This window comes from Hemicordylus capensis, chromosome 2, assembly GCF_027244095.1.
Source record: "Hemicordylus capensis ecotype Gifberg chromosome 2, rHemCap1.1.pri, whole genome shotgun sequence".
Taxonomy (NCBI): Eukaryota; Metazoa; Chordata; class Lepidosauria; order Squamata; family Cordylidae; genus Hemicordylus; species Hemicordylus capensis.
The window spans coordinates 331,541,849-331,569,803 of NC_069658.1; the positions used below are offsets into that span (position 1 = coordinate 331,541,849).

Below are 27,955 nucleotides of genomic sequence, written 5' to 3' on the forward strand. Positions count from 1 at the left end.
TTCATGTGTCAAAATAATTAGCCTCACGAAGAAGGCAAAATTAGCTGCTGCGCACAGAATTACCTTGTAATATTTTTGCCCATCTTCTTGTGCTCTCCAGGGTTACAAACGCTTCTTTCAAAAACCGTCTTTCATTGTTCTGCCTGTTCTTCTCAGTCTTGTCCACAGTGCTTGGATTTTGATTCAGAGGTGCAGGGGATGGGAAACAGGACCAGAGGGCACCAAGAGCTCCCTTGCCCTCAATCAAGCCTGGGGTCCACTGGACTCAGAACCGTCAGCCATGACTGGCAGCCAGCCCCTGGAGTCCCACATGGAGGTTCTGTGTGGGTCTGCTTCCCAAAAGGGGCCAGAAATTTCAGTTGGTCCACAATGCTGCAGCAGGACAGTTGATAGGGGCCAGGCCCTGGGAATATGTAAATATTTGGCAGGAACAGCTTCAAGGGCTTCTGGTCAATTCCCAGGCCCAGTTTAAATTTCTGGTCCTTACCTTTAAAGACCTATGCAGCTTAGGAGTGGCATACCTTAATAACGCAGGGGTTCTCACACTTTAAGCCACCTAATGGTGCGGTGGGGGAATGACTTGACTAGCCAGCCAGAGGTTGCTGGTTCAAATCCCCACTGGTCTGTTTCCCAGACTATGGGAAATACCTCTATCGGGCAGGCAGGAGATGGCAATGACTCGACAGCACGATTTACCTCTCAACTTTCTGCCCCGATGTTGTTTGACTACAACTCCTATCACCCCCATCACAGGATGATAGGAGTTGTAGTCCAACAGCACCTGGGGACCAAAGTTCAAGAACCTCTGCCTCAAGGGCCATCTTCACCTATATGAGCTGACCCATGCCTTAAGGTTATCTTTGGTGAGTCTCCTCCATACCCAGCCAACATCTAAACTGCATACGGTTAGGATGAAGGAAAGAGCCTTTTCAGTCAACACCTAGTCTTCAGAACTTCTTTCCAAGGGAGGCTCGTCTTGTTCCCTCCCCGACGGCTTTTCCCTTCTGTGCAGGCATGGTTTTACCGCCAGGCTTTTAATTTGTGATGCATGTTTTTCCTCCTGATTGGGTTGATGCTGCTCTCCTGTTAATTTCCCCCCCTACTTTATTTTATTGTGATTTTATCTGCTGCCAGTTGCCACCTTCCATATATTACTGGGAAAAAGAGAGTGTGTGGTACTTTAAAGGAAAGACTGTATTGCTTCTTCCTAAAATAAGTTGTCTCAGGTTTTATCACACCATCTATACCACAAGACGGGGGCACAGTTAACAAACTGAATTCTTTCATACTAGGCACCTTCAGGGAACAAATCACAGCACACAGGCAGGCCACCCTCGCTCCCTACAGGCTTAAATTAATTTACTAATTGTCCCCTCTCTTCAAGGAACCCTGGGGATTGTAGTCTGGGAAAGGAGCCATGACACCTCTAACATGGAATTCTCATCAACACCCCCCCACACACACACACACAAATTACCATTTCTTGGAGTAAGTCAGTGGCCAATGAAGCCAGTATGAAACCAGTGTTCAGTCTACAGTGTAGGCAGAATCATGAGACTGTGAATGGAGTCATCCAAGGTAGTATTAGAAGATAACCTGACCAGGACTTCAAGTCAGGATGCAACACATGCCCTTTCCACAGAGTATGAAAAAGAAAAAGCCTTCATGACTGCTATACTGCATATGATTGGTTGTCCACAAGCCACAAGTTTTAGTAGTAAAATTTCACTGAATTAGCTGAGGTCATTTGAAGTCCAATATTAAGTGAATGGATGCAAAGAGTTACTAAAAGGCCATTTTTTTTCTCCACAAATCTGAAAAGGCTGGATGATCTGAACTGAAATTCTTTCTGGATTTATGGGCGGGGGTTGATTTCTGTCACGCTGTATGATTCTGTTCCAAATGTCAACTTTCCTCTCATGTGCTCTATAATCATGCTTGGCATTTGTACAGTGCTTTCAAGGGTTCAAAGTGCTTCACGTATATGATCTTGCTGAAATTCTCACAACTACCCTCATAAGTTGGGTTGGGGATCAAGGTTATGATCCCCATATTGCCAGGGTGTGTGTGTGAGAGAGAGAGCAGTGGGGAGAGCTGTGACTGGCCTGAGCCTTGCCGAAGACCACCTAAGGCAGGGATTCTCAACCTTGGGTCCCCAGATGTTGTTGGACTTCATCTCCCATAATCCCCAGCCCATGGTCTTTGGTTGGGGATTATGGGAGTTGAAGTCCAGCAACATCTGGGGACCCAAGGTTGAGAACCCCTGACCTAAGGGGATTCATGGCAGAAGCAAGATTTGAACCAGACTCTTCCTGAATTGCACTCAGTCCCTTACACACCAGGTGACACCAGCCCTCTGCTTCTCCTGGCACAATATATAGCCATGCAAGATGTCACACTTCATGATCAGCTATTTGTACGTGACACTTTCCCTTGGTGCAGGGTTTCTAAATCTTACCATTTCTCATCTTTCGTGCTTTCTACTTGGTTCCATTTATATGCTGTGACTTGTGTGGCTCGGCATCCTTTTGTTCATCGGTGGGAATATTGAAAGCTTTTCAATGTAATGCCGGCACTCAATTCTTGACAGCTATCTATCCATTACATTTTTGATCGCCGTTTCCTAGTCCTCCCTTGTATTATTTTCAGTATCATGCCTCCAAACACATTTCCTGGGTGGCAGCTACAAGCTAAATAGAGGGGGAATTGTCACCTGCTATTTGGTGGTCCAAATGGATGTTTTTTGAAAAACATTAAAACAAGTTCTACCAGGAGGGAAAAGGTACACAAATTGTCACTACTCACTACTCTCCTTCAAGCAGAATTAGACTTTCTTCCCATGCACAGCAAGCCAGCCCATGATTAGCAGCTTTTCTTTAAAAAGGCAGATCCCACAAAAAGGACAGCAGGGCATACATTTGGATTAATACAGAAGGCCTGAAGTAGAGTGTCATACTGTGACTGGAGAAGGCAAGCCTTTTGCATAAAGCAAAACTGGTTTGAGATCAGTCTACCTACAGACAAAAATATAAGCATGCATTTCCCCGGACAATCCATCAACTCAGTTGGTTTACTAAGAAGACCCCCTTACATATTTGAGCCACCAGATAATAATATCACACTGTGAAACATGTGTATGTGGGAGCAGAGTTTAAGAAGGAAACATAAGGGAGCGGGGGTGGGGGGACGGCTCGCCGGAAAAGAGCACCAACAAGCAGGTGTAGAAGAGGCTAACTTGGAAAGCAGCAGGATGCACATGAAGAGAATGAGGAACCCCAAGTAGAAGAGCGGGGTCAGACATGATCTGACAAGCAAGCCTGGCGTTTCACTAGACATGCATTTGTATTGCTAAGCCTACTACACAGTCAAGCACACTGTAGACTTTTGGAGCTGGAAATAAATCTGCTTAGCACATTATCCTTTGCTCTCTGATTAAGATGGATAGTCTGAAGCTTTTACATATGCAGTAGTTAGTTTTCGTTTTCATATCCACTGACAGCTTCATAATAGCCTTCTCTTTTTGAGGGGGGGGGGAGAGGAAGCTGATGTAAAGAACATCATTGCATATGCTTCAGCTGCCAAAGGTGACAGTAAATAGGAGTCCCATGGCAGGCAGGAACTGGCTAAGCATCCTCACTTCTCCCTCACCACACACACTCTTGCAGAGACATCTCTCCAGGCAATAAATACAACAGAGCCAGTGTTTGGAATTGCGGTGGTGAAAGCAAGCAGGTGAGGAGCACCCTCGTGTGGAGAAATGCCGACACTGCCACCAAAGATGTCAAAGTCCTGTGCTCCATTGGGAGCAGGAGACGGGCTCAGAAGGTAGATTTCAGCATCCCCCCAGGGGGGTACCCCAAAAACCCATTTTATACAGCAAGGAAACCATATCAAGAGCAAGACAAACTGGGCCAAAAGCAAAGAATCCCCAATGCAGAAGTCAGTCAGACTCACTCACTAGAGTAAAAACAAAACAAGACAAGCAGTTGGTAGGGGTTGCTTTATTGGGTACAGAAGGTCAACAGAACCCCAGATGAGCTGATCAGTTCTGTTAGCAGCAGAGTCCAGGGGATGAGGGAGAAATCCCATCCGAGAGAGAGAGAGGGGTGGGTGGTGGGTGGGGTAGAACTGAGAGCACAGCAACACAGATGAGCACCTGAATGCAGAAACCTTTCCCTGCCAGGTGCCAATACCCTCTCAGCACCACCACCTGCCGGTTTGTTAAGCACGAGTGTCCTATGGAGCCAAAGGGCAGCTCAAGGAAAGGACACAGCACTTTACTCAGTCAGGGCCAAAACCTGGTGCGGGCGGAGTTGAGAGTACCCCACGGCCCCCTTCGAGCAAAACATGAAAGGCGGGGGGGGGGGCGGCGGCACACAAGGGGCTGCATATTTGTCATACAAGCGAAGGGGTGCTCCCTCCCCCATAGTCTCTTTCTAGTTGGAAACTCTTTCACAGTTTCTCTCTCTCTCTCTCCCCCTCCCTAATACACAAAGGAGCATGACCCTATGCTCAGTCATTCCCGTTTTTCCTTGCATGGCCAGATTGGTTTTCGTTTAATCCAACATGGGTTTTAGGCAGATTTCTCCCCCCTCTCCCTCTCGGATGGCTGGGCCCACGTGTGGTCTTCCTTGGGCACACTCCACTCTATACCGCCTGTGCATAGCTGTAGAACTGGGGCTCTGCCTGCCCCTTTGGGGAACCAGAGCAGGCAGGGCGGAGGGTCACGGTGGCAAATGAGGGACACCAGCAGCATCTTGCCCCCACATCCCCCTTCCTGCTTGTTCCCAGGAGAAGGAGCCGAGAGCAGAGCCACGTGGCCCAGGTCAGCCCCTGGCATGGGGTCTAGCCTGCACAGGGGAGCCCAAGCTCGTGTCTCCCTAACCCAGTCCCCCAGCAGAGACGAGACCTGAGCCCGTGGGGGAAAGGAGCTCGGGACAATCAAGTCGGGGCTCGGAGGAGGGCAGGAGTGTGGGGGCTGCACCAGGCAGCAGGGACAGGGCTCCGGTTGCAGCCAGCTCCCGAATGGGAAGCCACAGGGGCCACGCCCCAGCACCAGGGGGTTCCTGTGGCAACTGGCCCACTCCAGAGCTGCCTCTCTCATTTGGCCTGCAGGTGCAACAGGCCCTCTGGCTCCAGAGATCTCGCAGTGGCAGGAGAGGGAACCCTGCCCAGGATGCCCTATATAAATACTATTTACAGGACCACCCACAACTCATATGGTAGGACTGCTCCAACCAAGGAAAGAAAGCGATGGAGGGGCACCAGGCAGCCGTTCATACGAGTACCCCTGGCGCCACACATGCACACAGACACCCAGCTAGCAGGTGGCACAGCAGCCCCCAATGGTTGCAGCCGGGACTGTGGCTTCAGTCTTGCAGTGGCACTGAGAGTCTGCGGAAGAGAGCACAGGCCCCGCTCGGATATCACCAATTGGCCTTCACAGCATTGATGTCGCTCACTAGGTTCTGTGCCAGGCAAATACCGAAGATCTGAAAGACAGAGTTGAGGAAGAGATCTGTAAAAGGTGCCAGCTGTTCTCAGGCTCACAACTATCTACACAAGAAGCAGTACAGAGTTTGAGGAGCATATAGCTAGAAGTGTCAAGGGGAATAACAAAAACTTCTTTAAAGATATCAGAAGCAGAAAACCTGCCAGGGAGGCGCATGGAGCCTTAGATTATATGGGCATGAAAGGGATTACTATGGAGGATAATGAGATTGCCGAGAAGCTGAATGAGTTCTTTGCATCTGTCTTCATGGCAGAGGATACTGACCATATACCTGCTCCAGAACTGAGCTGCTCAGGTTTAGAGGCTGAAGAACTGGGCCAATTTGTAGTGATGAGAGAGGATGTACTAAACTGTCTTGAAAAACTAAAAATTAACAAATTGCATCCATCCAAGAGTTCTGAAGGAACTCAAATGTGAAATTGCCGATCTCCTAGCAAAACTATGTAACTGGTCCCTACAATCAGGCTCCGTACCAGAGTACTGGAAAGTAGTTAATGTCAACAAGGGATCCAGTGGGGAGGCTGGCTGGCTTAACTTCGGTGCCAGGTAAATTGATGGAAAGCATACTTAAGGACAAAATTGTGAAACATATAGAAGAACAGGCCATGATGAAGAACTAGCATGGCTTCTGCAAGGGAAAGTCTTGCCTCACTAACCTTTTGGAGTTCCTTGAGAGTGTCAACAGGCATGTGGATAAAGGTGATCCAGTTGACAAGAGTATACTTGGACTTCCAAAAAGCTTTTGACAAAATTCCCCACCAAAGGCTCTTGAGTAAACTTAGCAGTCATGGGATAAAGGGACAGGTTCATGGGTGGATAGGTAACTGGTTGAAGGACAGGAAACAGAGGATAGGAATAAATGGACAGTTTTCATAATGGAGGGGAGTAAGAAGTGGGGTTCACCAGGGATTTGAACTGAGATCTAGAAATTGGGGTAACCAGCAAAGTGACCAAATTTGAAGGTGACACTAAACTATTGAGGGTAGTGAAATCCAAAGCAGATTGTAAGGAGCTCCAAAAGGATCTCTCCAACCTGGGGGAGTGGGTGACAAAATGGCAAATGTGGTTCAATGCAAGCAAGTTTGAAGGTAACACATATTGGGGCCAAAAAACCCCAACCTATTATAAACCTCGATCACATATATGCTGATGGGGTCTGAGCTGCCAGTAACTGAACAAGAGATAGATCTTGGGGTCGTAGTGGACAGCTCATTGAAAGTGTCGACACTGTGTAGCAGCTGTGAAAAAGGCAAATTCCATGCTTAGAATCATTAGGAAGGGAATTGAAAATAAAAATGCTAATATTATAATGCCCTTATATAAATCTGTGTTGTGGCCACATTTGGAGAACTGCGTATAGTTCTGGTCACCGTATCTTAAGGAGGACATTGTGGAACTGGAAAGAGTGCAGAAGAGGGCAACCAAGATGATCAGGGGCTTGGAGCACCTTCCTTATGAGGCTAGGCTACAGCATCTGGGGCTTTTTGTATTGGAAAAGAGGTGATTAAGAGGAGACATGATCGAGGTGTATAAAATAATGCATGGAGTAGAGAGAGTAGACAGAGGTACCGTTTCCCCTCTCTCACAACACTAGAATCAGGGGTCATCCCATGAAACTGAATGCAAAAAGAAATACTTTTTCACTCAGCAAATAATCTTTGGAATTCTCTGGCACACGATGTGGTGATGGCCACTAGCTTGGATGGCTTTAAAAGGGACTTGGACAAATTCATGGAGGACTGGTCTATCAATGGCTCTAGTCTGGTTCTATAGGCCGGCCTCAGAGGCAAGATGCATCAAAATACCAGTTGCAGGGAAGCAACAGCAGGAGAGAGGGCATGCCTTCACATCTTGCCTGTGGGCTTCTCAGGGGCACCTGGTGGGCCACTGTGTGAAACAGGATGCTGGACTGGATGGGCCTTGGGCCTGATCCTGCTGGGCTGTTCTTATGTTCTTAGTATTGGGGCCATTAATAAGGTTTATCATCTCACACAGTACAAAAATATTAGTACTACCACCAGTCATAAATACTGACCAGATTTCTTCTAGTAAAATGGCAGCTTTAACAGAGCTAGATTCAAAATTGGAGAGGAGGGTTCTCCCCACCTGGGCCACTCTGGGAGGCAACTACAGCTGAGCGGAATCACTTTGATGTCTAAAGCAGGAATTCCAAGCAGCACCTTCCATTAATTATCATGAAGTATAATCTGCTGGGAAGTTCTCCTGAACAAGCCTCACTGAAATGAAGGGGTGATATGCAAGAATGCGCTCATACAGGTTGTGTCCATTTCAATACAGCTAGCAAGAACTTCACAGCAGAGCATGCCCCACAGGAGGGTCCAAGCTGTCCCAAGGGTACACTCTGCTACCCTTCAGGGCCCCCAAAAGCTGCCACTACATCCTGACACATGGTACAGCCATCTCTGTGCAAGTGAGGGTTCTGTGATCACTTTCTCCTTACTGAAAGGTGGGATTTGCAGTCACTTCATAAGACTGAGTGGATGACACATTTATGAGTAGGCCCAACATTCTCTCAGCAGCTTCACAAGCATGTGGCTGGCAATCTTCAGAAGATCCATCTTGCAAGGCATGCGAGTGCATGCTGCATCTGTTCCGAAGAACATCACAAGTTCATTCTACAAGTATGCACAACATTTAACTATTGCTAGTTTGCTCTGCCCTGAATAGACCATAAATGATATAGCCTATACTCACACATTCTACATGTGATGGATAAGGCAGGGACCAGGGCAATGGCCTTTAGATCTCACTGCAAAACAACTGCAAGAGTGGAGATAGCGTATTTACCGGAACCAATATGACTCTGAATTTAAGATGACCTTCTTTAAAAGGTGACTTTAAATAAAAATTATACCTGCATTTAACCTGAAAAGAACAGGACTCTGAATTAAAGACGGCCCCCTGATTTCTGATATTAAAAAACTTGAGGAAAAACCTAGTCTGGGATTCAGGTAAATACAGGATCAATCCACTCTGAGTGTGTCCACCGGAAGCTCAATTTCAGGCTGAATGCCTCCCCCATCAGAATGAGTGGCCAGGGGAGTGGAAGCCCCCAGTATATTTCATCTCCTGTCTCTTGGAGCTGCTTGGCCAGGGAAGGGCTCTGCTCTTGGGAGCAGAAAAGGGTCACAGTGAGAGTAGCTGTGCAGCCCATTTTCAGGAAATCATGGGAATAATTTGCATTAGGGACAAACTAGGTGGCAGATTAGTCCATGCAACTTTTCAGAGTCCTTATCTTGCTTGGGATTAGCCCAAGACCTAATGACACAGTGCTGGCAACCTCAGAGAGGAAACCGAGATGCCTTGTGCACTCCGGAACCTGGAACTCAGGACTGCATTATACGAGTCAGTCCCGGGACAAAAATCTCAACACCACCAGTAGGAGTACCTGGAGCAGTGCAACGCCAACAAATGTCCCTGCCACTACAATGAGATTGTCCTGGAGCCATTTCTCAAACTGGCCAGCACATCCCTTGGTATGGATAAAGCTCTGCTGCTCCAGCTCCTGCAGAAAGGGAAGTGCAAGCATGTCAACAGCTCTAGAAATGGAACAGAGGGCAGAGAAGGCGTTCTCCCCTGTCCCCAAGAAAGATCTGCTTCAGCTCACATATGACTATCTAGATAGTCCCTCACATGACCTGTGTCCAGGGCCTAAATACCATCAGCTCCGTGGCCACTCACAGCATATTGATCCAAACCCCCTTCCACAACGGCCAACTCAAAACACGTGAGAACACACCCTTGCTTTCCCCCCTACCCTTAAACCCAGAACTCGCACCAGGCTCCAGGCTCCGCCCATCATGGTACCCAACACACCAACCTGAACCTCACCAGTTTAAGGCGGACATCATAGCCACACTGTGTGTTGAGAACATCCTCCTGGGAAAAGAGCAGACACACAGCTGGTCAATCCATCTGGGGGGAGCTCCCCAACCACTTCTCCAGAAAGGGAGCTCAAACCTCTCCTCAAACTCTCTCCAGCATATGCTTTGCATCCCACCTCTTTCCAGGGAGCTCTGCCACTGCCCTCAGTTCCACCCTCTAGCTCCACCCCTCATTGCAACTCATGACAGAGATAGCGAGAACGATGCCAATCCAGTTCATCAACTCAGTCTCACAGATATTTGATCTCCAGATATTTATACTGCCCTTCCGAGCTGGCTCAGGGCGGTTAGAGGGGGAAAGCTATGAAGAAAGCACCCCAATCCAAGATGAGCCGCACCAAAGATTAAATGGATAGCTTATTTCTTATTCCTTCAGCTCCCACCTCAAGCCCCTTACCGCAGGATCCTTGACACAGCAGGAAAAGGGCACCCCACAGCGTTCCCTGCTGGGGTTGGAGTCAGTGCAATTGAAATAAATGTTGAGGTTCCAGTCGTTAGGTCCACGAGCCCCACAGCAAGACCACTGCAGAGAGAGATATGGCAGTCAGATGGGAACAAGGCCCTGCAGCACTAATCCATGGCCGCGGTCGTTGATTTCTACAACACCCTCTAGGAGCATGGTGCTTTACAAAGAATTAGACACATGGGTCCCTGCCCCAAGGGACTCGCAGACTACAATCAGTACAAGGAAAACAGCAGAGGAAGGGAAGGCAAATGGAGGAGGGATAAACTAGGGAAGACTATGCAGTTATTTTATTTACATCTTCTTAGGCTCAATTACAACAGAGTATGGACAATATGGAGTCTCATTCCATTAATGTTATAGTAATAATAATTAGCAAGACACAAATACAACTAACAGATGGACCCGGTCCTGAGGGAGGACCTCTTAAGGACAAAAGCGTTATATGGGGATAGGCATTTTAACTATAAGTTTACAGATTACTTCAAAGCAAAACAAAAAACCCATCACTTTTTAAAAGCGGCTGCAGGGAGCATTTCTGCAACCCTACAGCTTCATCCTCAGCCACCAGATGGCAGGCTCTTCTCTGGGCTTCACAGCCACTACCATTCTAGCCATTCCACAGGGAACAAGAAGAGATTGCTGGATTAACTGCCAGGTGAAAGGGGTTCAGAAAGAAACACTGTACTAGGGGCTTGGAAGAGTGGAGCTCCCTGACCCTGCTCAGGAGGAGGAGGAGGAGGTTTGCTTTTCTGCTGTTCTCAGCTAGCAGGCATTGCAGTGCTGGGGGAATATTTCCAAAGGATTTATTTATTTTTACATTTATATCTTCACTGTTCCGCCAAGGAGCCCAGAGTGGTGTACATGGTTATCCTTATCCTCACAACCCTATAAGCTAGGTAAGGCCGAGGGAGAGAAGTGACTGGCCCGGAGTCACCCAGTGAGTTTCGCGGCTGAAGAGGGATTTGAACTCAGGTCTCCCAGGCCTTAGTCCAACACTCTCACCACTACACCACACTGGCTAAAGAAGAGGCCCATTTTTATTTTTTTAAAGCTCTTTCATGCTGAGGGCCAGAAGGGATTTCTACAGCACCCTCCAGGAGCATGATGCTTTACAAAGAATTAGATGCATGGGTCCCATATTTCCCAAATATTCTGGAACAGAGCATAGCGGACAGGGATAGCAAACAGGACATAAGAGTTTAGCAGGAAGTGTGCGGGGGAGCATGGAAAAGGTCCCTGTTATCACAAGGAGCCCAGTGGAGCAGAGAAGGTAAGTATAAATCCCTCCCTCATATTCTTGGGAAAGGCTGTTTGGACAGTTAAATAGCTGGCCATTACAGCTGAGACCTATCTTCCTAATAAACTAACTCTGAATACTGTAAACAGCCAACAAAAACAGTATGAAGACAGAAAGTCCGCAGGGGAAGGGGCACTTCCCAGTGTATTGCACAGAGTGCCACATGTATGACTATTTGCCCCATGGGCAGAAGTCATGGGTGTGTGTGCTCAGTGCAAGGAGCTCCTGGCTCTCAGGGAACAAATTCATTCCCTTGAGACCAAGGTGGCAGATCTGGAGAAGCTCAGGGAGACAGAGAGGCATGCAGATGAGACCTTCAGGGATGTGGTAGAGGCATCCCACTCTAGGGCTGATAGCTCCTCTGCTGTCAGGGAGAATGAAGGTCTCGGGCAAGGACATCGGTCTGAGGAAGAGGGAAATGCTCCTTTAGAAGGAACCCCTTCCATAGAAGATGAGCCCATATCCTCTCGCACAGGGGATACTCTTCCGGGGGGGGGGGGCATCCTTGTGGTGGGTGATTTGATCATTAGAGGTATAGAGAGATGGATTCGTGACCCGCGTGTTGACCACACAGTGACTTGCCTGCCTGGTGCAAAGGTTGCAGACATCACACAGCATCTAGATAGGCTGTTAGGCAGAGCTGGGGAGGAGACAGTTGTCGTCGTGCACATCGACACCAACAATGTGGGTAAATGTAGTCGGGAGGTCCTGGAAGCCAAATTTAGCCTGATAGGTAGCATTTTGAAGTCCAGGACCCCCAAGGTAGCATTCTCAGAAATGCTACCTGTTCCATGCGCAAGTACAGTGACACAGGCAGAGCTGAGGGGTTTCAATGCATGGATAAGATGTTGGTGTCGGGAGGAGGGGTTTAGATTCGTTAGGCACTGGGATACATTTTGGGGTAAGCAAGGCCTGTACAAAAGGGACGGGCTGCACTTGAACCAAGATGGAACCAGTCTGCTGGTGCTTACAATCAAAAAGGTTGCAGAGCAGCTTTTAAAATGACGCCTGGGGAACAGCCAATGGGAGCTGGGCAGTATCCTGTTCGGCAAAAGCCATCCTTTAAAGTGTGAAGGTGCAAAAGATTCTGATAAAACAGAAGGGGACGGAGCAGAACGGCATAAAGAGCAGACAGGAGCCAGTGCCAGCTGGTCAAAGATAGCACACATCAGGTGAGAGATTTAGAATATAGGTGCTTATATGCCAATGCCAGAAGCCTCCGAGCCAAGATGGGTGAGCTGGGTTGCTAATGCAGAAATAGATATAGTGGGCATAACAGAAACATGGTGGAAGAATGAGAACCAGTGGGACACTGTTATCCCTGGATATAAACTCTACAGAAAGGAGAAGGAGGGGCACCTTGGAGGTGGAGCAGCACTGTATGTTAAAGAAGGGATAGAATCTAACATGCTAGAAAACCTAAGAGGACCAGAGTCCTCCACAGAAACCCTGTGGGTGACAATAGAAGGCCTGAAAGGGAATGTGCTGCTGGGGACGTGCTATCGCCCTCCGGATCAAAACACTGACAGTGACTGGGAGTTGCAGGAGGAAATCAGCAAGGCGTCAAGGAGAGGCAGGGCTGTAAAAATGGGTGACTTCAATTACCCACACATAGACTGGGTAAATTCACAGTCAGGCCATGACAAAGAGGTCAAATTTCTAGATACGCTGAATGACTGTGCCCTAGAACAGTTGGTCTTGGAACCGACCAGAGAGAAGGCGACCTTGGACTTAATTCTGAGTGGCACCCAGGACTTGGTGCGTGATGTCAGTGTCATCAACCCTTTAGGGAACAGTGACCATAGTGCCATCAAATTCAGCATACATGTGGGGAGAGAATCACTAAGGACGTCTAACACAGACATTTTGAATTTCAGAAGAGGAAACTTCTCCAAAATGAGGAGTTTGGTGAAAAGAAAGCTGAAAGGGAAAATCAGGAGAGTCACTTCGCTCCAGAGTACATGGAGTTTACTCAAAACCACAATACTAGAAGCCCAGTTAGATTGTATACCCAAAAGGAGGAAAGGTACCACTAAGTCCAGGAGGATGCCAGCATGGCTAATAGGTAAAGTCAAGGAAGCCATAAAAGGGAAGAAGACTTCCTTCCGAAATTGGAAGGCCTGTCCAAATGAAGAGAACAGAAAGGAACACAAACTCTGGCAAAAGAAATGCAAGGTGACAATAAGAGAGGCAAAAAGAGAGTTTGAGGAACATTTAGCCGAAAGTATCAAGGGGAATAACAAAAACTTCTTTAAATACATCAGAAGCAGGAAACCTGCCAGGGAGGCGGTTGAACCATTAGACAATGAGGGAGTGAAAGGGATTATTAAGGAGGATACAGAGGTTGCAGAGAAGCTAAATGAGTTCTTTGCGTCCATCTTCACGGCAGAGGATACTGAGCATATACCTGTTCCTGAACCAGGCTTTTTAGGGATGGAGCCTAAAGAACTGAGTCAGATAGAAGTGACGAGAGATCATGTTCTAAACTGTCTGGAAAAACTGAAAACTAACAAATCGCCAGGGCCAGATGGCATCCATGCAATAGTCCTCAAAGAACTCAAATGTGAAATGGCCAACCTCCTTGCTAAAATATATAACTTATCCCTGAAATCAGGCTCTGTACCAGAGGACTGGAGAGTAGCAAATGTAACACCGATTTTTAAAAAAAGGATCCAGGGGCGTTCTGGGAAATTACAGGCCGGTTAGCTTAATGTCTGTTCCAAGCAAATTGATGGAAAGCATCCTCAAGGATAAAATTGTAAAGCACATAGAAGAACAGGCCCTGCTGGGAGTGAACCAGCATGGCTTCCACAAAGGTAAATCTTGCCTCACCAACATTTTGGAGTTCTTTGAGAGTGTCAACGAGTGTCTGGATAAGGGTGATCCAGTTGACATATTATACCTGGACTTCCAAAAAGCTTTTGACAAAGTTCCTCATCAAAGACTCCTGAGGAAACTTAGCAAACGTGGGATAAGGGGACAAGTACATGTGTGGATTGCTAACTGGTTGAAAGACAGGAAACAGAGGGTAGGTATAAATGGAGAGTTTTCACAATGGAGGGAAGTAAGAAGTGGGGTCCCCCAGGGATCTGTACTGGGACCGGTGCTTTTTAATTTATTCATAAGAAGCAGGAGTAAGCAGTGAGGTGGCCAGATTTGCAGATGATACCAAACGCTTTCGGGTGGTGAAATCCAAAATGGATTGTGAGGAGCTCCAAAAGGATCTCTCCAAACTGGGTGAGTGGGCAACAAAAGTGGCAAATGCAGTTCAGTGTTGGCAAGTGTAAAGTGATGCACATTGGGACGAAAAACCCCAAATTCAAGTATATGCTGATGGGATCTGAGCTGTTGGTGACTGACCAGGAGAAGGATCTTTGGGTCATGGTGGACAGCTCGTTGAAAGTGTCGACTCAACGTGTGGCAGCTGTGGAAAAGGCCAATGCCATGCTAGGGATCATTAGAAAGGAGATTGGGGGGAAAACCCTGCTAACATTATAATGCCCTTATACAAAACTATGGTGAGACCACACTTGGAGTACTGTGTACAATTCTGGTCACAACATCTAAAAAGGACATTGTTGAACTGGAAAAGGTGCAGAAGAGGGCAACCAAGATGATCAGGGGCCTAGAGCACCTTTCTTATGAGGCAAGACTACAACAACTGGGGCTTTTTAGTTTAGAAAAAAGACGACTGCAGGGAGACATGATAGAGGTCTATAAAATCATGCATGGTGTGGAGAAAGTGGATAGAGAGAAATTCTTCTCCCTCTCCCATAACACTAGAACCAGGGGTCATCCCATGAAATTGACTGCCGGGAAATCTAGGACCAAGAAACAGAGGTACTTTTTCACACAATGCATAATCAACTTGTGGAATTCTCTGCCACAAGATGTGGTGACAGCCAACAACCTGGATGGCTTTAAGAAGGGTTTGGATAACTTCATGGTATATCAACGGCTACTAGTTGGAGGGCTAAAGGCCACCTCCAGCCTCAAAGGCAGGACGCCTCTGAATACCAGTTGCAGGGCAGTAAAAGAAGGAGAGAGGGCACACCCTCAACTCCTGCCTGTGGCTTCCAGCAGCATCTGGTGGGCCACTGTGTGGAAAAGGATGCTGGGCTAGATGGGCCTTGGGCCTGATCCAGCAAGGCTGTTCTTATGGTCTTTAGGGGCAGCTTTACAGCCAGCTATTCACCAAGAACAAGGAATATTTAACTTGGTCGTCCAGCTAACTTCTCACGTTGTCATGTGACACCATGAGGCAGGGTGCAGCAGCTAGCTCACGGGGCAGAAGACAGGGGTGCCAGCAGGGCAGCAAGAGCCACACACACACCCCGCCCACCACCTGCTACCTCCCTCTGCCCCACAACTGCTGAGCAAAGAGCTGCTCCCAGACAGCATTCGAGGCATCCAGGTGCTGCCGCCGCCACCTCACTCCGCCACTGCTCAGGTCTGTTCGGCCACCACTGCTAGTTTCCCCAATTTCCCTGCCTTTTCGGAAGGCAGGAGATGAGGACTGGAGTAACAGGAAGTGTAGACTCCACACTTCCTGTTCCCTGCCCCTTGCCTTTTCAGAGGCAGAGAAAGTGGGAGACTAGGAGGAGCTGTGAAATGGGCCTAAGTAGAAGCAGCAGCAGCTACTGCTGCTTCCCGTCATCCCCCAGTAAGGTGATGGGGGTGGGGAGGAGAATAGGAAGGAGAGAAAGGTCAGGGATGCGGGCTGACAGGGGAAGGGGAGAAGGGAAAGCTGGAGGGGAGAAAAAGGAGAAACCCAGCAGCACAGTGACTAGAGGAGGCTGTCAGGGGAAGGAGAGAAAGGAAAGGAGGGAGGGGGAAGGAGAAATGGATCAGAAGTCCCTGCAACAGACTTTCAGAGGGGGTGGAGATCATGAGAATAGGCTGACAGTCAGCAGTCTCCTTTCCTTGATCTGCAGTCCTTGTAAACCCTGCAAGAGCGGGGGAGGCTGGCTTCAGTGGGGTTGAGGAAGCATTTGACACCTGCCTCAGGAGGGCAGATACCTTGGATTGCCCCTGTGTGATGCACAGGTTAATGCCCTCTAACCTCCAACACACACCCAGAGCAGCTAAGAACGGGCGTGAGGCACAAGGTAATTCATTCCACTCACATATTCCTGAGCAAAGTCAATGAGGTTCTGCAGGTCAATATCATCGCGGTAGGCCTTGACGTTGTTGTTGATGAAGAAGTTGAGCTGGTCTTTGATCCAGTCTTTGAAGATGAAGGCCAAGACACCAGCTGTCAACTCCAGGAAAAATATGAGACCCAGGAAAACAGAAAACTGGAGGCAAAATGGGGATATGTCAGAGTGCAGGGCCTATAAACTGTGGATGGTCAGACAGTGTCGGAGCACCCTAAGAACCAGTGCTTTTATCCTGTGGCAGGATAAGGATTGCCTTCACACTGACTGGACATTCACAGTCCATGGGGAAGCAGAAACAGTTCAAAAGTCAAAATCACAATTTCAAAAAATGCCACATTGTTGCTGTACTTTTCCTCTGGTAGCAGGCAGAGATATTCCCTACATTGCAGTGGAAGAAAATCAAGTTAGTACCGTACCTGGTTTTCCCTGGGAAGTACAGGAAAAGCAACCCGGCAACAGCACCAAAACACAAACATTCCAGCGCAGTTCGTATTTTGCTGCTCTTTCTAATTGGCAGTTCCTACTCCCTTCACACGCAAGGCAAATGGCTCCCTGCATAATACTTGTTTTAAACACTAGATGTGGTTTCCCTCCCAATGCTTCTCCTACTCTTCTCAGTACTGATAAAGGAAAACCCATGATTAGCCCTCCTCATGCAAGAATGCCTGTACTAGGCTCTGACCTCAGTTCTCAAGGTCTGTGACTGAGCAGCAAGTTCAGTGAAAGATGCATTTTCTGAATCAAGTGTGTGGCTCTGCATAGCAAAGCTAATGGGGTACTGATGAAATTTAGATATTTATTTATTATTACATTTATATCCCATTCTTCCTCTGAGGAGCCCAGAGCAGTGTACATTTTATATTTATCCTCACAACAGGCTTGATGTTAATCCCATGGCCGTGATTGCCCAGAAAGCCAATTCCAATAAGGCTGCCTACAGAACCATTCTGTGGGGTTTTTTCCAGCCATCAGAGGTTGGCTGATCACTTCAAAAATGGCTTTGTAATAAAATTTCCTTTCAAAGGAGTCCCATAACATCTGCTTAGGTCAATCTGTTGCAAAGTTATGGGTTCCTGAACCTGATATCACGCTTCTGTTTACGACATAGATTTCCAACTCTGTGTCCTTTCACATTTCAGATGTGGAATTCTGCAGTCTTAAAAGAGCTTAACAGAAACACTGACGAGCGTCCGGAGGCCATGTATGCTTTTTCTTTGGACTTTGATCAACACTCCTGCTAAATAAGTGCGCGGAAAGCCGCATCTGTTCTAAGGCCATCCAGTGAGCTCACATCCAACCTGAGATCAGAACTAGGGAGGTCCAGTTCATACTCTGCTACAGGCTCCAGGAAAAAAGCAGGAAGAAATGGCAACTTACAAATTTGAGCAGGAACGTATTCTCCCTCAAGGCCCCAATGCAACCAGCAAAGCCCAACACGAACATCACCCCTCCAACCACGAGGAAAAGCCACACGGGGTCAAAGCCACCCAGGTCTGTGATGGATGAGAGATTGGAAAGGACACCCTGGAGAAAGAGAGGGAGGGGGTGAGAAGGGCTTACCTTGACCCCACCACCAGGGACCCTTCCAGCAGAAGGGAAGACACCACAGGCTCCAAGGGCAGCTTCTTTTCCGGGACTTATAACAGGTTGGGGGGTGAGGCGGGATCACGGCATGAAGTGGGAAAAAGTTCAACACCCCCTCCCTGTGTGCTAGAGTCTTGATTCTGACAGCTGCCCCAACGTTGGAGGTTTTGATTGTGCAATTTCTGACAATTAGAATCATATTGGCAACAGCTATTGATATGTAGAGTTTTTAACTTGAACACACTTTAGCACAGGCCTGATTAGCAGTTATAAGATAGTAGTAGGCCTCTTGTCCTCAAGAGTGACCTTACAGATATTTGTGCTTAGACAGAAGCTGTCCAAGCGAGGAGTGACATAGGCTGATGCTAAGAATGTTAGGATTTTAACCATAGCTGTTATTTTAGTTTGAAAACAGACACACACACACACACACAAACCACGAGCCCAAGGGTTACGCCTGGTTTGACCCAGAGAGGCAAAAGGTGCCAAGTCATCCCCCCACCAATCCTTCTGCTCTGCTCCCACTCTATGGAAAGCTTCACACATCCTGACAGCAAGTAAATACGGAAGAGCTGCCAGTTCCTGCTGAGCGCACACTTCTGCTATTGCCTCTACCACTTCCGTGACGTCTGAACCCACCATTGTCAGATGCAGGATGTCAGTAACTCACCTCATTCCAAAGGATGGAATCAGACATTTGAAGCTGGCTTGTCAAAGTTGGGCTGAGGTGGGTTACCAACATCCTCCACCCGAGATCATGGCAGTGGAGGCAGGAGCAAGAGTATCTGCTGGGCGAGAACCGGCAGCTCTTTCATTCTTACTGGCTTCCGTTACACATGAAGCTGCCTGCTGTCAATGGGATGCTAAATCTACTCACAGCTCTTCCCCAGCACCAGAGGGAATAGGAGTTCCCCGCCCCCCTTAGGCATGATGACGCAGAATTTGCTAGTCACAGGGCTTGGATGGATAGCTCTTTGTCCCGCTGAGGTTATCACAGCAATGTGAACTCCACTTAAGCTGTTTCTCCCTCTCTTTCTCTCTCTGTGCGTACACACAAGGAAAAAGGAATAAACTGAATAACCAAGTTATTGGCATATGTAATGTATCCAATGACTCTAGAGAGAGGAACAAGGGCAAACAGCAGCTCCAGGGGAGGGCAATTTTCAGCAGGAAAACAGCTTCCTGCACATGGTCTGAATCCCGATTGGGCCCCCTGTGGTTGCTTTTTGTAAAGAAAAAATGTGGTAAGTCCCAATTATAGGATTCCCAACACTTACTCTTAAAATAGCATCTAGTCTGGTCCATACTTCTGCTTAGGTGTATGTAAGATAACTCCACAAGTCTGCATTTTATGAGTCCCCAGTCCTTTACAAATAAAGGATAATATTTTATTTATTTATCTATCATTTTAATATACTGCCTGATATATCTATCTCTAGGCAGTGTACATAATCCAAAATGCAATATAAAAATGGGGGGGACCCAACTGAAACCATTTCACAGAACATGATGATGCAAAATTTGGATCAGGACCACAGAATGGGGATAGGAGATGTTTAAACCTTTACTTCTGCACCATCTTTCTGCTAAACATTTCACACACAGCCCTGCAAGCAGCTATTTTCTGAAAGTGCCCCATAGCAACATCTAGTCTGGCCCAGAGGCTCCCAGCACACAAGGAGGAGTCCCCAAGGGCTCAGAGGTGGAGGTCTGTCAGTCATATGTCACATCCACATAGCCACAGGAGGATAGCTCCTTGGAGAACCTGATTTAATGCACCGTGGGGTTGGGCTCAGGAACTCTGTCAGGAGCAGCAGAGCTCCTTAGGAACCAGCTGCCAGAGAGGGCACTAGAAGGATCAACCAGAACACTCCCTTCCACTGTGCCCAAGGTATTGGTCACACTCACCTTTTCTGCCCAGGCCCACAGACCAATGGCCAGGAAGGCAGCCCCCAGCAACTGCAAGAGAGGAAAGATCAAAGTCATGCAGAGGGCAGCAAGGGGCAGCAAAGGGATGGGGAGCCTGTGGAGAAGATGAGGCAAAGAACTCATCCAGGAGAAGGAGCTGCCAATGAACTGCACTCCACCTCACCAAGAGAGGTCAGTCTCCTTAGCACCCACTCCACCATGCACATCCTCAGCGAGGCACTGCAGTCCACATCTGCCAGGTGCCACCTCATGATCAAGACCAGGAGCCTCAGGGCATGTCTAGGGGCTTCTTAGAATACCAGTAGCGGAGCCAACAAAATGGCTGCCCTCTTCTGCTGCTCTGGGTCTTAGAGCTTGGTGATTAGAGAAGGCCTAGAATTCTGACCAAACACAATTCTAAATTCCAGAACCAGAAATCCTAAATTTTGAAACTGTAAGTCAGCAAGTACATTAGTTATACTTGTACATACAGGCAAACCTTATTACCTGCAGATTCGCTTTCTATGGTTTTGCATATCCGCGGTCAGGTAATTGACACCTGACCTTGGCATATGTACAGGGGAAAACATTAAAAAAAGAGTTAAATTCGCCCATCCAGGGGTCAGGGTGATGGTGACGACCAGAAATGCCTTTGGAGGTAATTTCTGGCTGCCATTTTGTAAAAGAGGGCCATTTTGTGGCTCATTTAGTTTAATCCCTCCCCGGCAAAAAATCATGGAATTATGGGACAATTTGGACTTCTTGGGGACATTGCTGGACTGCTGGAGGCCCTCAGAGCATGGTAGGGCATTTTACTTGGCATCCCCCCACCCCATTTTTACCATGGTTTCCCAGCTTCCAGTAACCTAATTCCCATTTTAGGTTACCCCCCATCCCCATTGACATAATGCCTCGATATCCACAGTTTCATTATCTGCGTTAGTAGCGGAGAACAGAACCCCCATGGATACTGAGGTCCATTCTGCAGGGTTATTTTAATTGCATGAGTACTAAGGTTTTTTGGTACAGGTTTAATCTGTGATAAGAAACAAACTAGACCTGAGTAGAACAGGGAGCTCTAAAGGCACAGAAGAAGAGGGCTGGAGGTCGTGGCTGAGGAACTAGTAGCGAGAAAAACTCAACTCACCCTCTTGCTTTTAAGATCCTTTTTTTCTGTATTAACATTTTATTAAAGATCAATGAGATTACATGATCAAAAATAACAAAGCCCCATAAATCCACCCCAAACCTTCATACAGATTACAAAATGAATACTATATTCTCTACTCTTCAACATGCAGCAAAAGAAAACAGGAATGCTACCCGTCCCCTAAAGAATTCTTGAAACATAAATTTTCAAATATGCACTTCCACAGAGCCCAGAATATATAATTTAAATTGATGTCATAAACAGGGCCACTATCCAAGTGCAAACTCATTCTCAAATGATCAGGATTTCAAGATTCAGAGCACACTGTGGGATCCTAAGGAAAGGGGGCACAGCTCAATGGTGGCGGATGTGCTTTGCATGAAAAAGACCCCAGGCTCAATATCTGGCATGTCCAGGTAAGGTGGGTAAAGCATCCTGTCGGAAACCCTGGAACTGCTGCCGATCTGTGTACACAAGGTTGAGCTAGATGGACCAGTAGATTGACTCAGTATGAAACAGTATAAGCTTCATACATTCATATCTGGTTCATAGTTAGTTCATAGCACTCCAAGCACATTCTCCTTTTAATCACATGAGCCAGAAAAGTATTGTCTGAATCAGCCCGATAAAAAACCAGATGGGTTACCTATGACATCAGATTTTCATATTTCCATGGGAGTTGTCTAATTCTGCATGCAGTCCATATTTCCGGTGCAATGCAATCAAAGCCTCAGAGATACCAAAATCTCCTGCTTTTGATCTATCCTGGGGCTGTACCCCTAGTGAGTAGCAAGTAGTCCTCCTTGAACATCTAGACCAGGCCTGCTCCACTTAGGTCCCCCAGCTGTTTTTGGACCACAATTCCCAAAATCCCCAGGCACAGTAGCCAGGAATTATGGGAACTGTAGGCCAACATCTGCAGGAGGGCCGAAGCTGAGCAGCCCAGAGACAATGCTCTAGCCCTGCACCCATGGAACCAATCCCGAAGCAAGATCCTTCATAAGGGAGCAACCTCTCTCTCTCTCTCTCTCTCTCTCTCTCTCTCTCTCTCTCTCTCTCTCTGATCAAGCTTGCAAGGCCAATTTTTTCCTTACCACTGTAAGATAGATCGGACTGAATTCCCACCACTCCACTGCCCCATTAAGACTAGCACAACGCTCTGCTCGGTATGGGCTCGACTACCAGGCACTGGAAAGCCAGGCAGCCTGGAGACACAGCGTCTGGAGCAACTCGAAGCCCGGCAAAGCGTAGACAATAGCCACTCTGTTCTGCAGTGGGAACTGGACATTCCCGAAACAACAGCAGCATTGATCCAAGGTCTTCCTCTGCCCACAAATCAGGGCCAGCCCTTGCTCTATGGCACTTGCTGCTTGCTTACCTCTGTCTGTGGGAGGCTGCGTGGAGGCATCTCAATTGCAGTGGTGGGACTTGGGGGTCTCAGGAGTTCCTGGGACCCCCCCTCTCATTATGGCAAAGATGATACTGGCCGCATCCCAGGAAACAGAAAGCAGCAACGCCACTAGGTCAAAAACTGTGCAACTCTGCTTGAAGCCATGCTCAGCCCGCCGCAGTGTCACAACAGTCCTTAGAAACCTCATACAAAACAAGGAGAGTTCAGGCAAAGACAGATGGATTTAGATTCACCTCCGCTAAAGCTTGGTTCCTCACATAATTTGACATGGTGAAGACATCGTAATCGAGTCCAGCAGCAAGGTGGATGGACTCAATTATGACAGCAATGACTGCACCACTGAGAGACTTTAAAGGCCAAGTTGAAGACAGATCATCCTGGAGAGAATCTATCTATGTGGTCACTAAGAGTCAGCATCAACTTGACAGCACTTAATCAATCAATCAATCAATCAATCATTCAATCACATCACAAAATGAGAGTTTACCACATCAGAGACTGTGTGGCAAAAACTTCACCAGGTACAGTCACACCACCTCTCACCAACTGAAGGTGCAACGAAATGTAGTATTCACTATACACAACCAACATGCCCACCCCCCCACCAAAGTCACTTTGTGTGTGGTGATGTCACCCTGCCAAAATCAATTCCTGGCCTGCAGCCACAGAGAGGCATTTTGGGAATGCTGCACAGTCTTCCCTACAATCCTGATGGAAAGCCTCATTTCCTGACAGGAAAGTGGACACTCCACTCTGCTACCCAGCTTCTCCTCTTGAAACTCCATTCTAGCATGACAGACACCATAACCAGAAGGTCTCCAGGCAAAGACCGCTTCCAGCAACCAGCCCTGAGGGTGAAAGATCTATTTGCCTCCCCCTAAACCAGGACTGCTCAATTTAGCCCCCGCCCCCGCTGCTGGTTTTGGACTACAACTCCCATAATCCCCAGCCACAGAGGCCAATAGCCAGGGATCAGTAGTCCCTCTAATTTTCTTCATCCCTGTGCGGAATGAGTTTTGTTCTGGGCAGCAGTATCATGGCACTGTGAGCGCACATGCATTCAGAGTGGGGCCTTCCTGATTCAACCTGAGCGGGATCTAAAATGAACTGAGCGGACCTCCAAAAACTTGTGAGTGTGCACACATGTGCACGCCTTAGAGGGAACAGTGCCAGGGATTATGGGAATTGTAGGCCAACATCTGCAGGAGGGCTGAAGTTGAGCAGCCCTGCCCTAAACAATGACACACACTGGAACACTGCTTCTTTCTTTTATGGCACTGAAGGGCTGAATAGCCATTTTTTAATCAACCTCTCCCAACAGGTTACCCATTACAGACAAAAAGGTGTGATAGGATGTGATTTCCCTACATCTTTGTTGCAATCTTGCATTAACTGATGCACCAGATGAATGTGATTCAGTCCAATTGCCATTCCTTACACACACAAAATGACGTTTATACCCAGCCGCTTAATGACTTATTTATTGTTGGCTGTTGTGCAGTCATGTAAATATGTAATGCAAGTCCCCTTTAAATAATTGCAACAGCACTGTTCCAATACTGGAAGAACTCTTGCTAAAGACTAGGAAGGGAGATAAGAGGCTGGTCTAAAAAAAAGAAGGTGTTGTGATAGGCACCTAAACCCCAAACCCCAAATAGAGGAAAAGATAAACATGCTACAAGCAACAGGAACCATCAACAGTGCAAAACAGATAACCAGGAGATCCTGCCATGCTGATAAAACCAGACAGGCATAAATGCACCGCAAATCATCAACGTTCCTAATGCAGAATCATCTCTGCACCTCAAAACAGCCCTAAAGTAACTCAATGCAGTGGAATGTTCGCAGACTCAGAGGACAACTAACAGACAACCAGGTGGGCAAAGCTAATGGAACTCAGTGCCGAGGATTGAGAGGAGAGCACTCGATGAAAAAAGAGTGAGAAATTTCTTGAAGAACACTCCCTCAAGCATTTCACAACCCCTTCTACTTCTGAGGGGGAAAGGTGCCTAACACTTTCACCACCCAGAGGCACACCAGGGATATACTGCAAGATTTCGTTGTGGTTCCAGAACTGTAAATACATATTTAACACACAGCATCACTGCACAAGCCATGTAGGGAGCCTTGCCAATCAAGACAGGCAAAATGGTATGAGAAGAAGACCCAATGAATCCCAGCTGATTGCAGGCATACATAAGGGCACAGTGTGTCCTTATATTCCATTTCCCAGATGTGGCTGGTCTGAAACAGTCACAGTCTGGAACAGACACGGTAGCTCAGGACAGGCTGCCACTCTTGAGACTCCCAGGTCTACTTTAAATGTGACAAAATCCCTCTATGGAAAGCTCTTTCTTTTGCAGAGGAAACAGCATGCAGGATTTCTACATGGAAAGCTCTTTCTTTTGTGGAGGAAACAGTATGAGTAGGCAGTTATAAGACAATGCATATACAAGCATTTCAATACATTTATATGCAGCGCACACATACAGGGGCTGTAAGTCATAGCCAATTGTTAAAGCGTTGCACAATGTTTCTCATGCAGAAGTGTTTAAGAACTGTGCCACATTTGAAGTGGTCCTGAGTCTCCTCACAGAATCTGACCAGAAGCAAGTGTTCTGTTGCATTTCCCAAAAAAGGTAACTTCCTCATGCCCTGAAAATGTGTCGGGGTGGGTGGGAATAACTTGTTAAAAGAAAAGGTAATGTTTGTTTTTTCTGTAGCATAGCCAACCTCTGGATTTGTCCCTATTAAAAGCAATTTGCACCAAACACAGACAGTCATAATCAGACACAGGTAACTGTGATAACTGATAACTGATAAGGAGAGTCAGCGTGGTATAGTGGTTAGAGTGCTGGACTAGGACCGGGGAGACCTGAGTTCAAACCCCCATTCAGCCATGATACTTGCTGGGTGACTCTGGGCCAGTCACTTCTCTCTCAGCCTAGCCTACTTCACAGGGTTGTTGTGAGGAGAAACCTAAGTATGTAGTATACCATTCTGGGCTCCTTGGAGGAGGAGCAGGATATAAAATGTAAAATAATAATAATAAATAATAACTAGTAACAGAGAACTAATCCTATAGCAGCAGCTAATAAGCCAACAAGGCACTTAAGAACATAAGAACAGCCCTGCTGGATCAGGCCCAAGGCCCATCCAGTCCAACATCCTTTTTCACATAGTGGCCCACCAGATGCCTCTGGAAAACCCACCAACACTGTGGTGAGCATATTACACAGCCATATCCACGACCAGGTTTGGCACTGGCCACTCACCACAGAGCTTTCAGTGGTTGTGTTAGCCAGTGGCAAATGCCACAAACAAGTTTAGGGAGCAGCTGGTAAACCACAAGCATATGAAACCACCAAATGACTGCAGCTCCCCTTAGTACGACTTCCTTTGTCACGAAAGGGTGGGGGGAGCTGCAGTCATTTGCCCGTTTGGAGAGACAGAGAGGGAAAGCAGAGGCTGGAAGTAGAGATGGGCACGCTCCTTTTGGCTCAAATGGAAAGTGGCTTAATATATACAAGGTTTATCAGCGTTTTAAAAAACACAAAAACCCAACTTCATATGTTTCCCGAGAATTCTCTCTCAGCGCATGTTTGCACATGTGTGCTGGTGATGCTGATAAGATGATTATATACATCATCACACTGCCCTGGAAACTGTACTTTTGTTTCACCAGCAGCCAGGCACCTGCCCAACATCACCAGCCATGGCAGAGACACCTCACCACCATTCTCATGCCTGGGAACAAATGAGAGCTTTAAGACTTGGATGGAGGACCACATTCACCAGAAAATGTTTGCAAGAAATAATCAGGAGACTTGACTCAAATGGAGAAGATATACACCAACCTAAAGGTGAGGCTGGCTGGTCACAGATTTTACAGTACTCAACCAGAGTTTCGTCGAGAGTCTGGGATTAACGTTAAAGGACTTCGGTGCATGCTCCAACTACTTTGGGCCCCTGGCTTGCTGAACACTAACAGCACAGGGGTCATTTTAAAAGCAGAGTCTTCTTCCTTTTGGAGAAGTATGAGTATAGCCTGCATTTTTAAGGGGGTCGTCTTAAATTGAGTTGTCTTGTTTGGGTAAATATGGTAACATTCCAAGCTGGAACCTTCCTTTTCTGGGGAAGGGCTGCTCAATTTGCTATACAGCTGAGCTCTATGAACTAGGCAAAATCAGGGAGGGTCCCATGGCTCAGTGGCAAAGGCACAAGGTGTGCATGCAGGCAGACGGTCCTCTAAGCCTTGGCACCTCTGATTAAAGGAGACTTGGTAGCAGCAGGTGATGGGGAAAGCCTCTACCTGAGACCCAACCAGCCTACTTGACAGTTTCATATTAGTATACGCTCATATAGACTTGTGTAGCGATTCTGGTAAGTACAAAGTTTGGCGCTATCGCTGGCTGGAAGCTTCTTGGTCCCAGGGAACGGACTGGAGCGGGAAAGCGGCTCTGTGCTCGCAGGGAGTCTCTCCCGATGTCCAGCCCTCACAGTCTTCTGCAGACTCGACCATCGGAGCCAGCCACCTCAAAAGCCTAGAGATTACATGCCGCGGCCGGCGGTCGGTCGGTCCCCCCTCCTCTGTCCCGGGTCGGCGCAAGGGCAAATCATAAGCCAGCCGCCTGTCCCCCGTTAGGCCGGGGACCCCCGAGCCAGGCCCCGGCCTGGCGGCGGGTAATATGGGCCACCGCATCCATCCCATCTGAGCCCACCCCGAGAAAAGAGCGCTGCTGCAAGCCTGCAAGTGCACACTCCTCAACCCTCACCCCCGCCCGCCCCCCCGATACATCCAGGCGGGCCGCGTCGCGCTCGCTCGCTCACCCACCCAGAAGAGCACATTGGAGGCGAAGAGCAGGTACTTGGCGCAGCAGCTGACCTGGGGACCCTGGAAATGCTGGGCTTTGCCTGGCATGGCGGGCGCGAGGCCTGGGCGCTGCCCGGCCGGCTCACAGCCCCATGGCGCCCGCCCGCCCGCCACCGAGCCAGCCGCGCCGCCGCTCCGCCCTGTTTAGTCTGCCCCTAGAGGAAGTCAGGGGACGTTGCAGGCTGCAGCCTGCAGAGGAGCACGGTGTCCGTGGACGTGGTTGCAAGGAGGCTGTGGCCGCCGATACTTACAAAACCACACGCTCTTTTCGAACTGCTGCTGCTTGCTGCTGCTGCAGCTGCAACAAGGCATGGCTGGCAAACGTGGATTCTCAAGCCTCCGCCAGCACCACCGGGAATTCTCAGAAGAAACGACTTTGAGTCAGCAACGCCTTTCTCTTCTCCTCGCCCCTGCAGATGAGCAGATTCATTCGACCGGCGACAGGCCTTTATTTTGAATCATCACCATCATCCTTTGTGTTATATAGCAGCACCTTTCAAGTATTCCAAGCGCTTCACATATGGAGCGCTGGAGAGGAGAGAGCTGGTCTTGTGGTAGCAAGCTAAGCAGGGTCTAGCATATGCCTAGTTGCATCTGAATGGGAGACTTGATGTATGAGCACTGCAAGATATTCCCCTCAGGGGATGGAGCTGCTCTGGGAAGAGCAGAAGGTTTCAAGTTCCCTCTCTG

The 27,955-nt window shown here is 47.9% G+C and overlaps 1 protein-coding gene across 9 annotated transcripts; it reads right to left on the reverse strand.

Annotated features, from left to right (window-relative positions):
- Positions 1-3,986: 3,986 nt before the first annotated feature.
- TSPAN17 (tetraspanin 17) lies at positions 3,987-27,402 on the reverse strand. 9 transcript variants are annotated; one of them, XR_008316657.1, is made up of 10 exons: positions 27,227-27,399; positions 19,832-19,882; positions 17,717-17,863; positions 16,307-16,477; positions 9,815-9,940; positions 9,365-9,412; positions 8,922-9,038; positions 7,974-8,120; positions 6,169-6,336; positions 3,987-5,492 (listed from the first exon to the last, which is right to left on the reverse strand). XR_008316657.1 is itself a non-coding variant. In XM_053298343.1 (8 exons), exons 1-8 carry the CDS (start codon positions 27,311-27,313, stop codon positions 5,427-5,429), a joined length of 813 nt encoding a protein of 270 aa, XP_053154318.1. In that variant the 5' UTR covers positions 27,314-27,402; the 3' UTR covers positions 3,987-5,426. The 9 variants fall into 9 exon arrangements, 6 of the variants coding, with proteins under 6 accessions (XP_053154318.1, XP_053154319.1, XP_053154324.1 ...); XR_008316659.1 differs by lacking the exon at positions 7,974-8,120; XR_008316658.1 differs by lacking the exon at positions 6,169-6,336.
- Between the last annotated feature and the right edge of the window lie 553 nt (positions 27,403-27,955).

What these genes read in the sequence shown, in the direction of transcription:
- TSPAN17 (XM_053298343.1), bottom strand. Translation starts at nt 27,313, where the DNA reads ATGCCAGGCAAAGCCCAGCATTTCCAGGGTCCCCAGGTCAGCTGCTGC. An exon ending in TGTGGGCCTGGGCAGAAAAG is followed by an intron (nt 17,864 to 19,831) that starts GTGAGTGTGACC and finishes CTCTTTCTCCAG; the next exon opens with GGTGTCCTTTCCAATCTCTC. An exon ending in TTGGCGTTGCACTGCTCCAG is followed by an intron (nt 5,493 to 8,921) that starts GTACTCCTACTG and finishes TCTGTCTTTCAG; the next exon opens with ATCTTCGGTATTTGCCTGGC.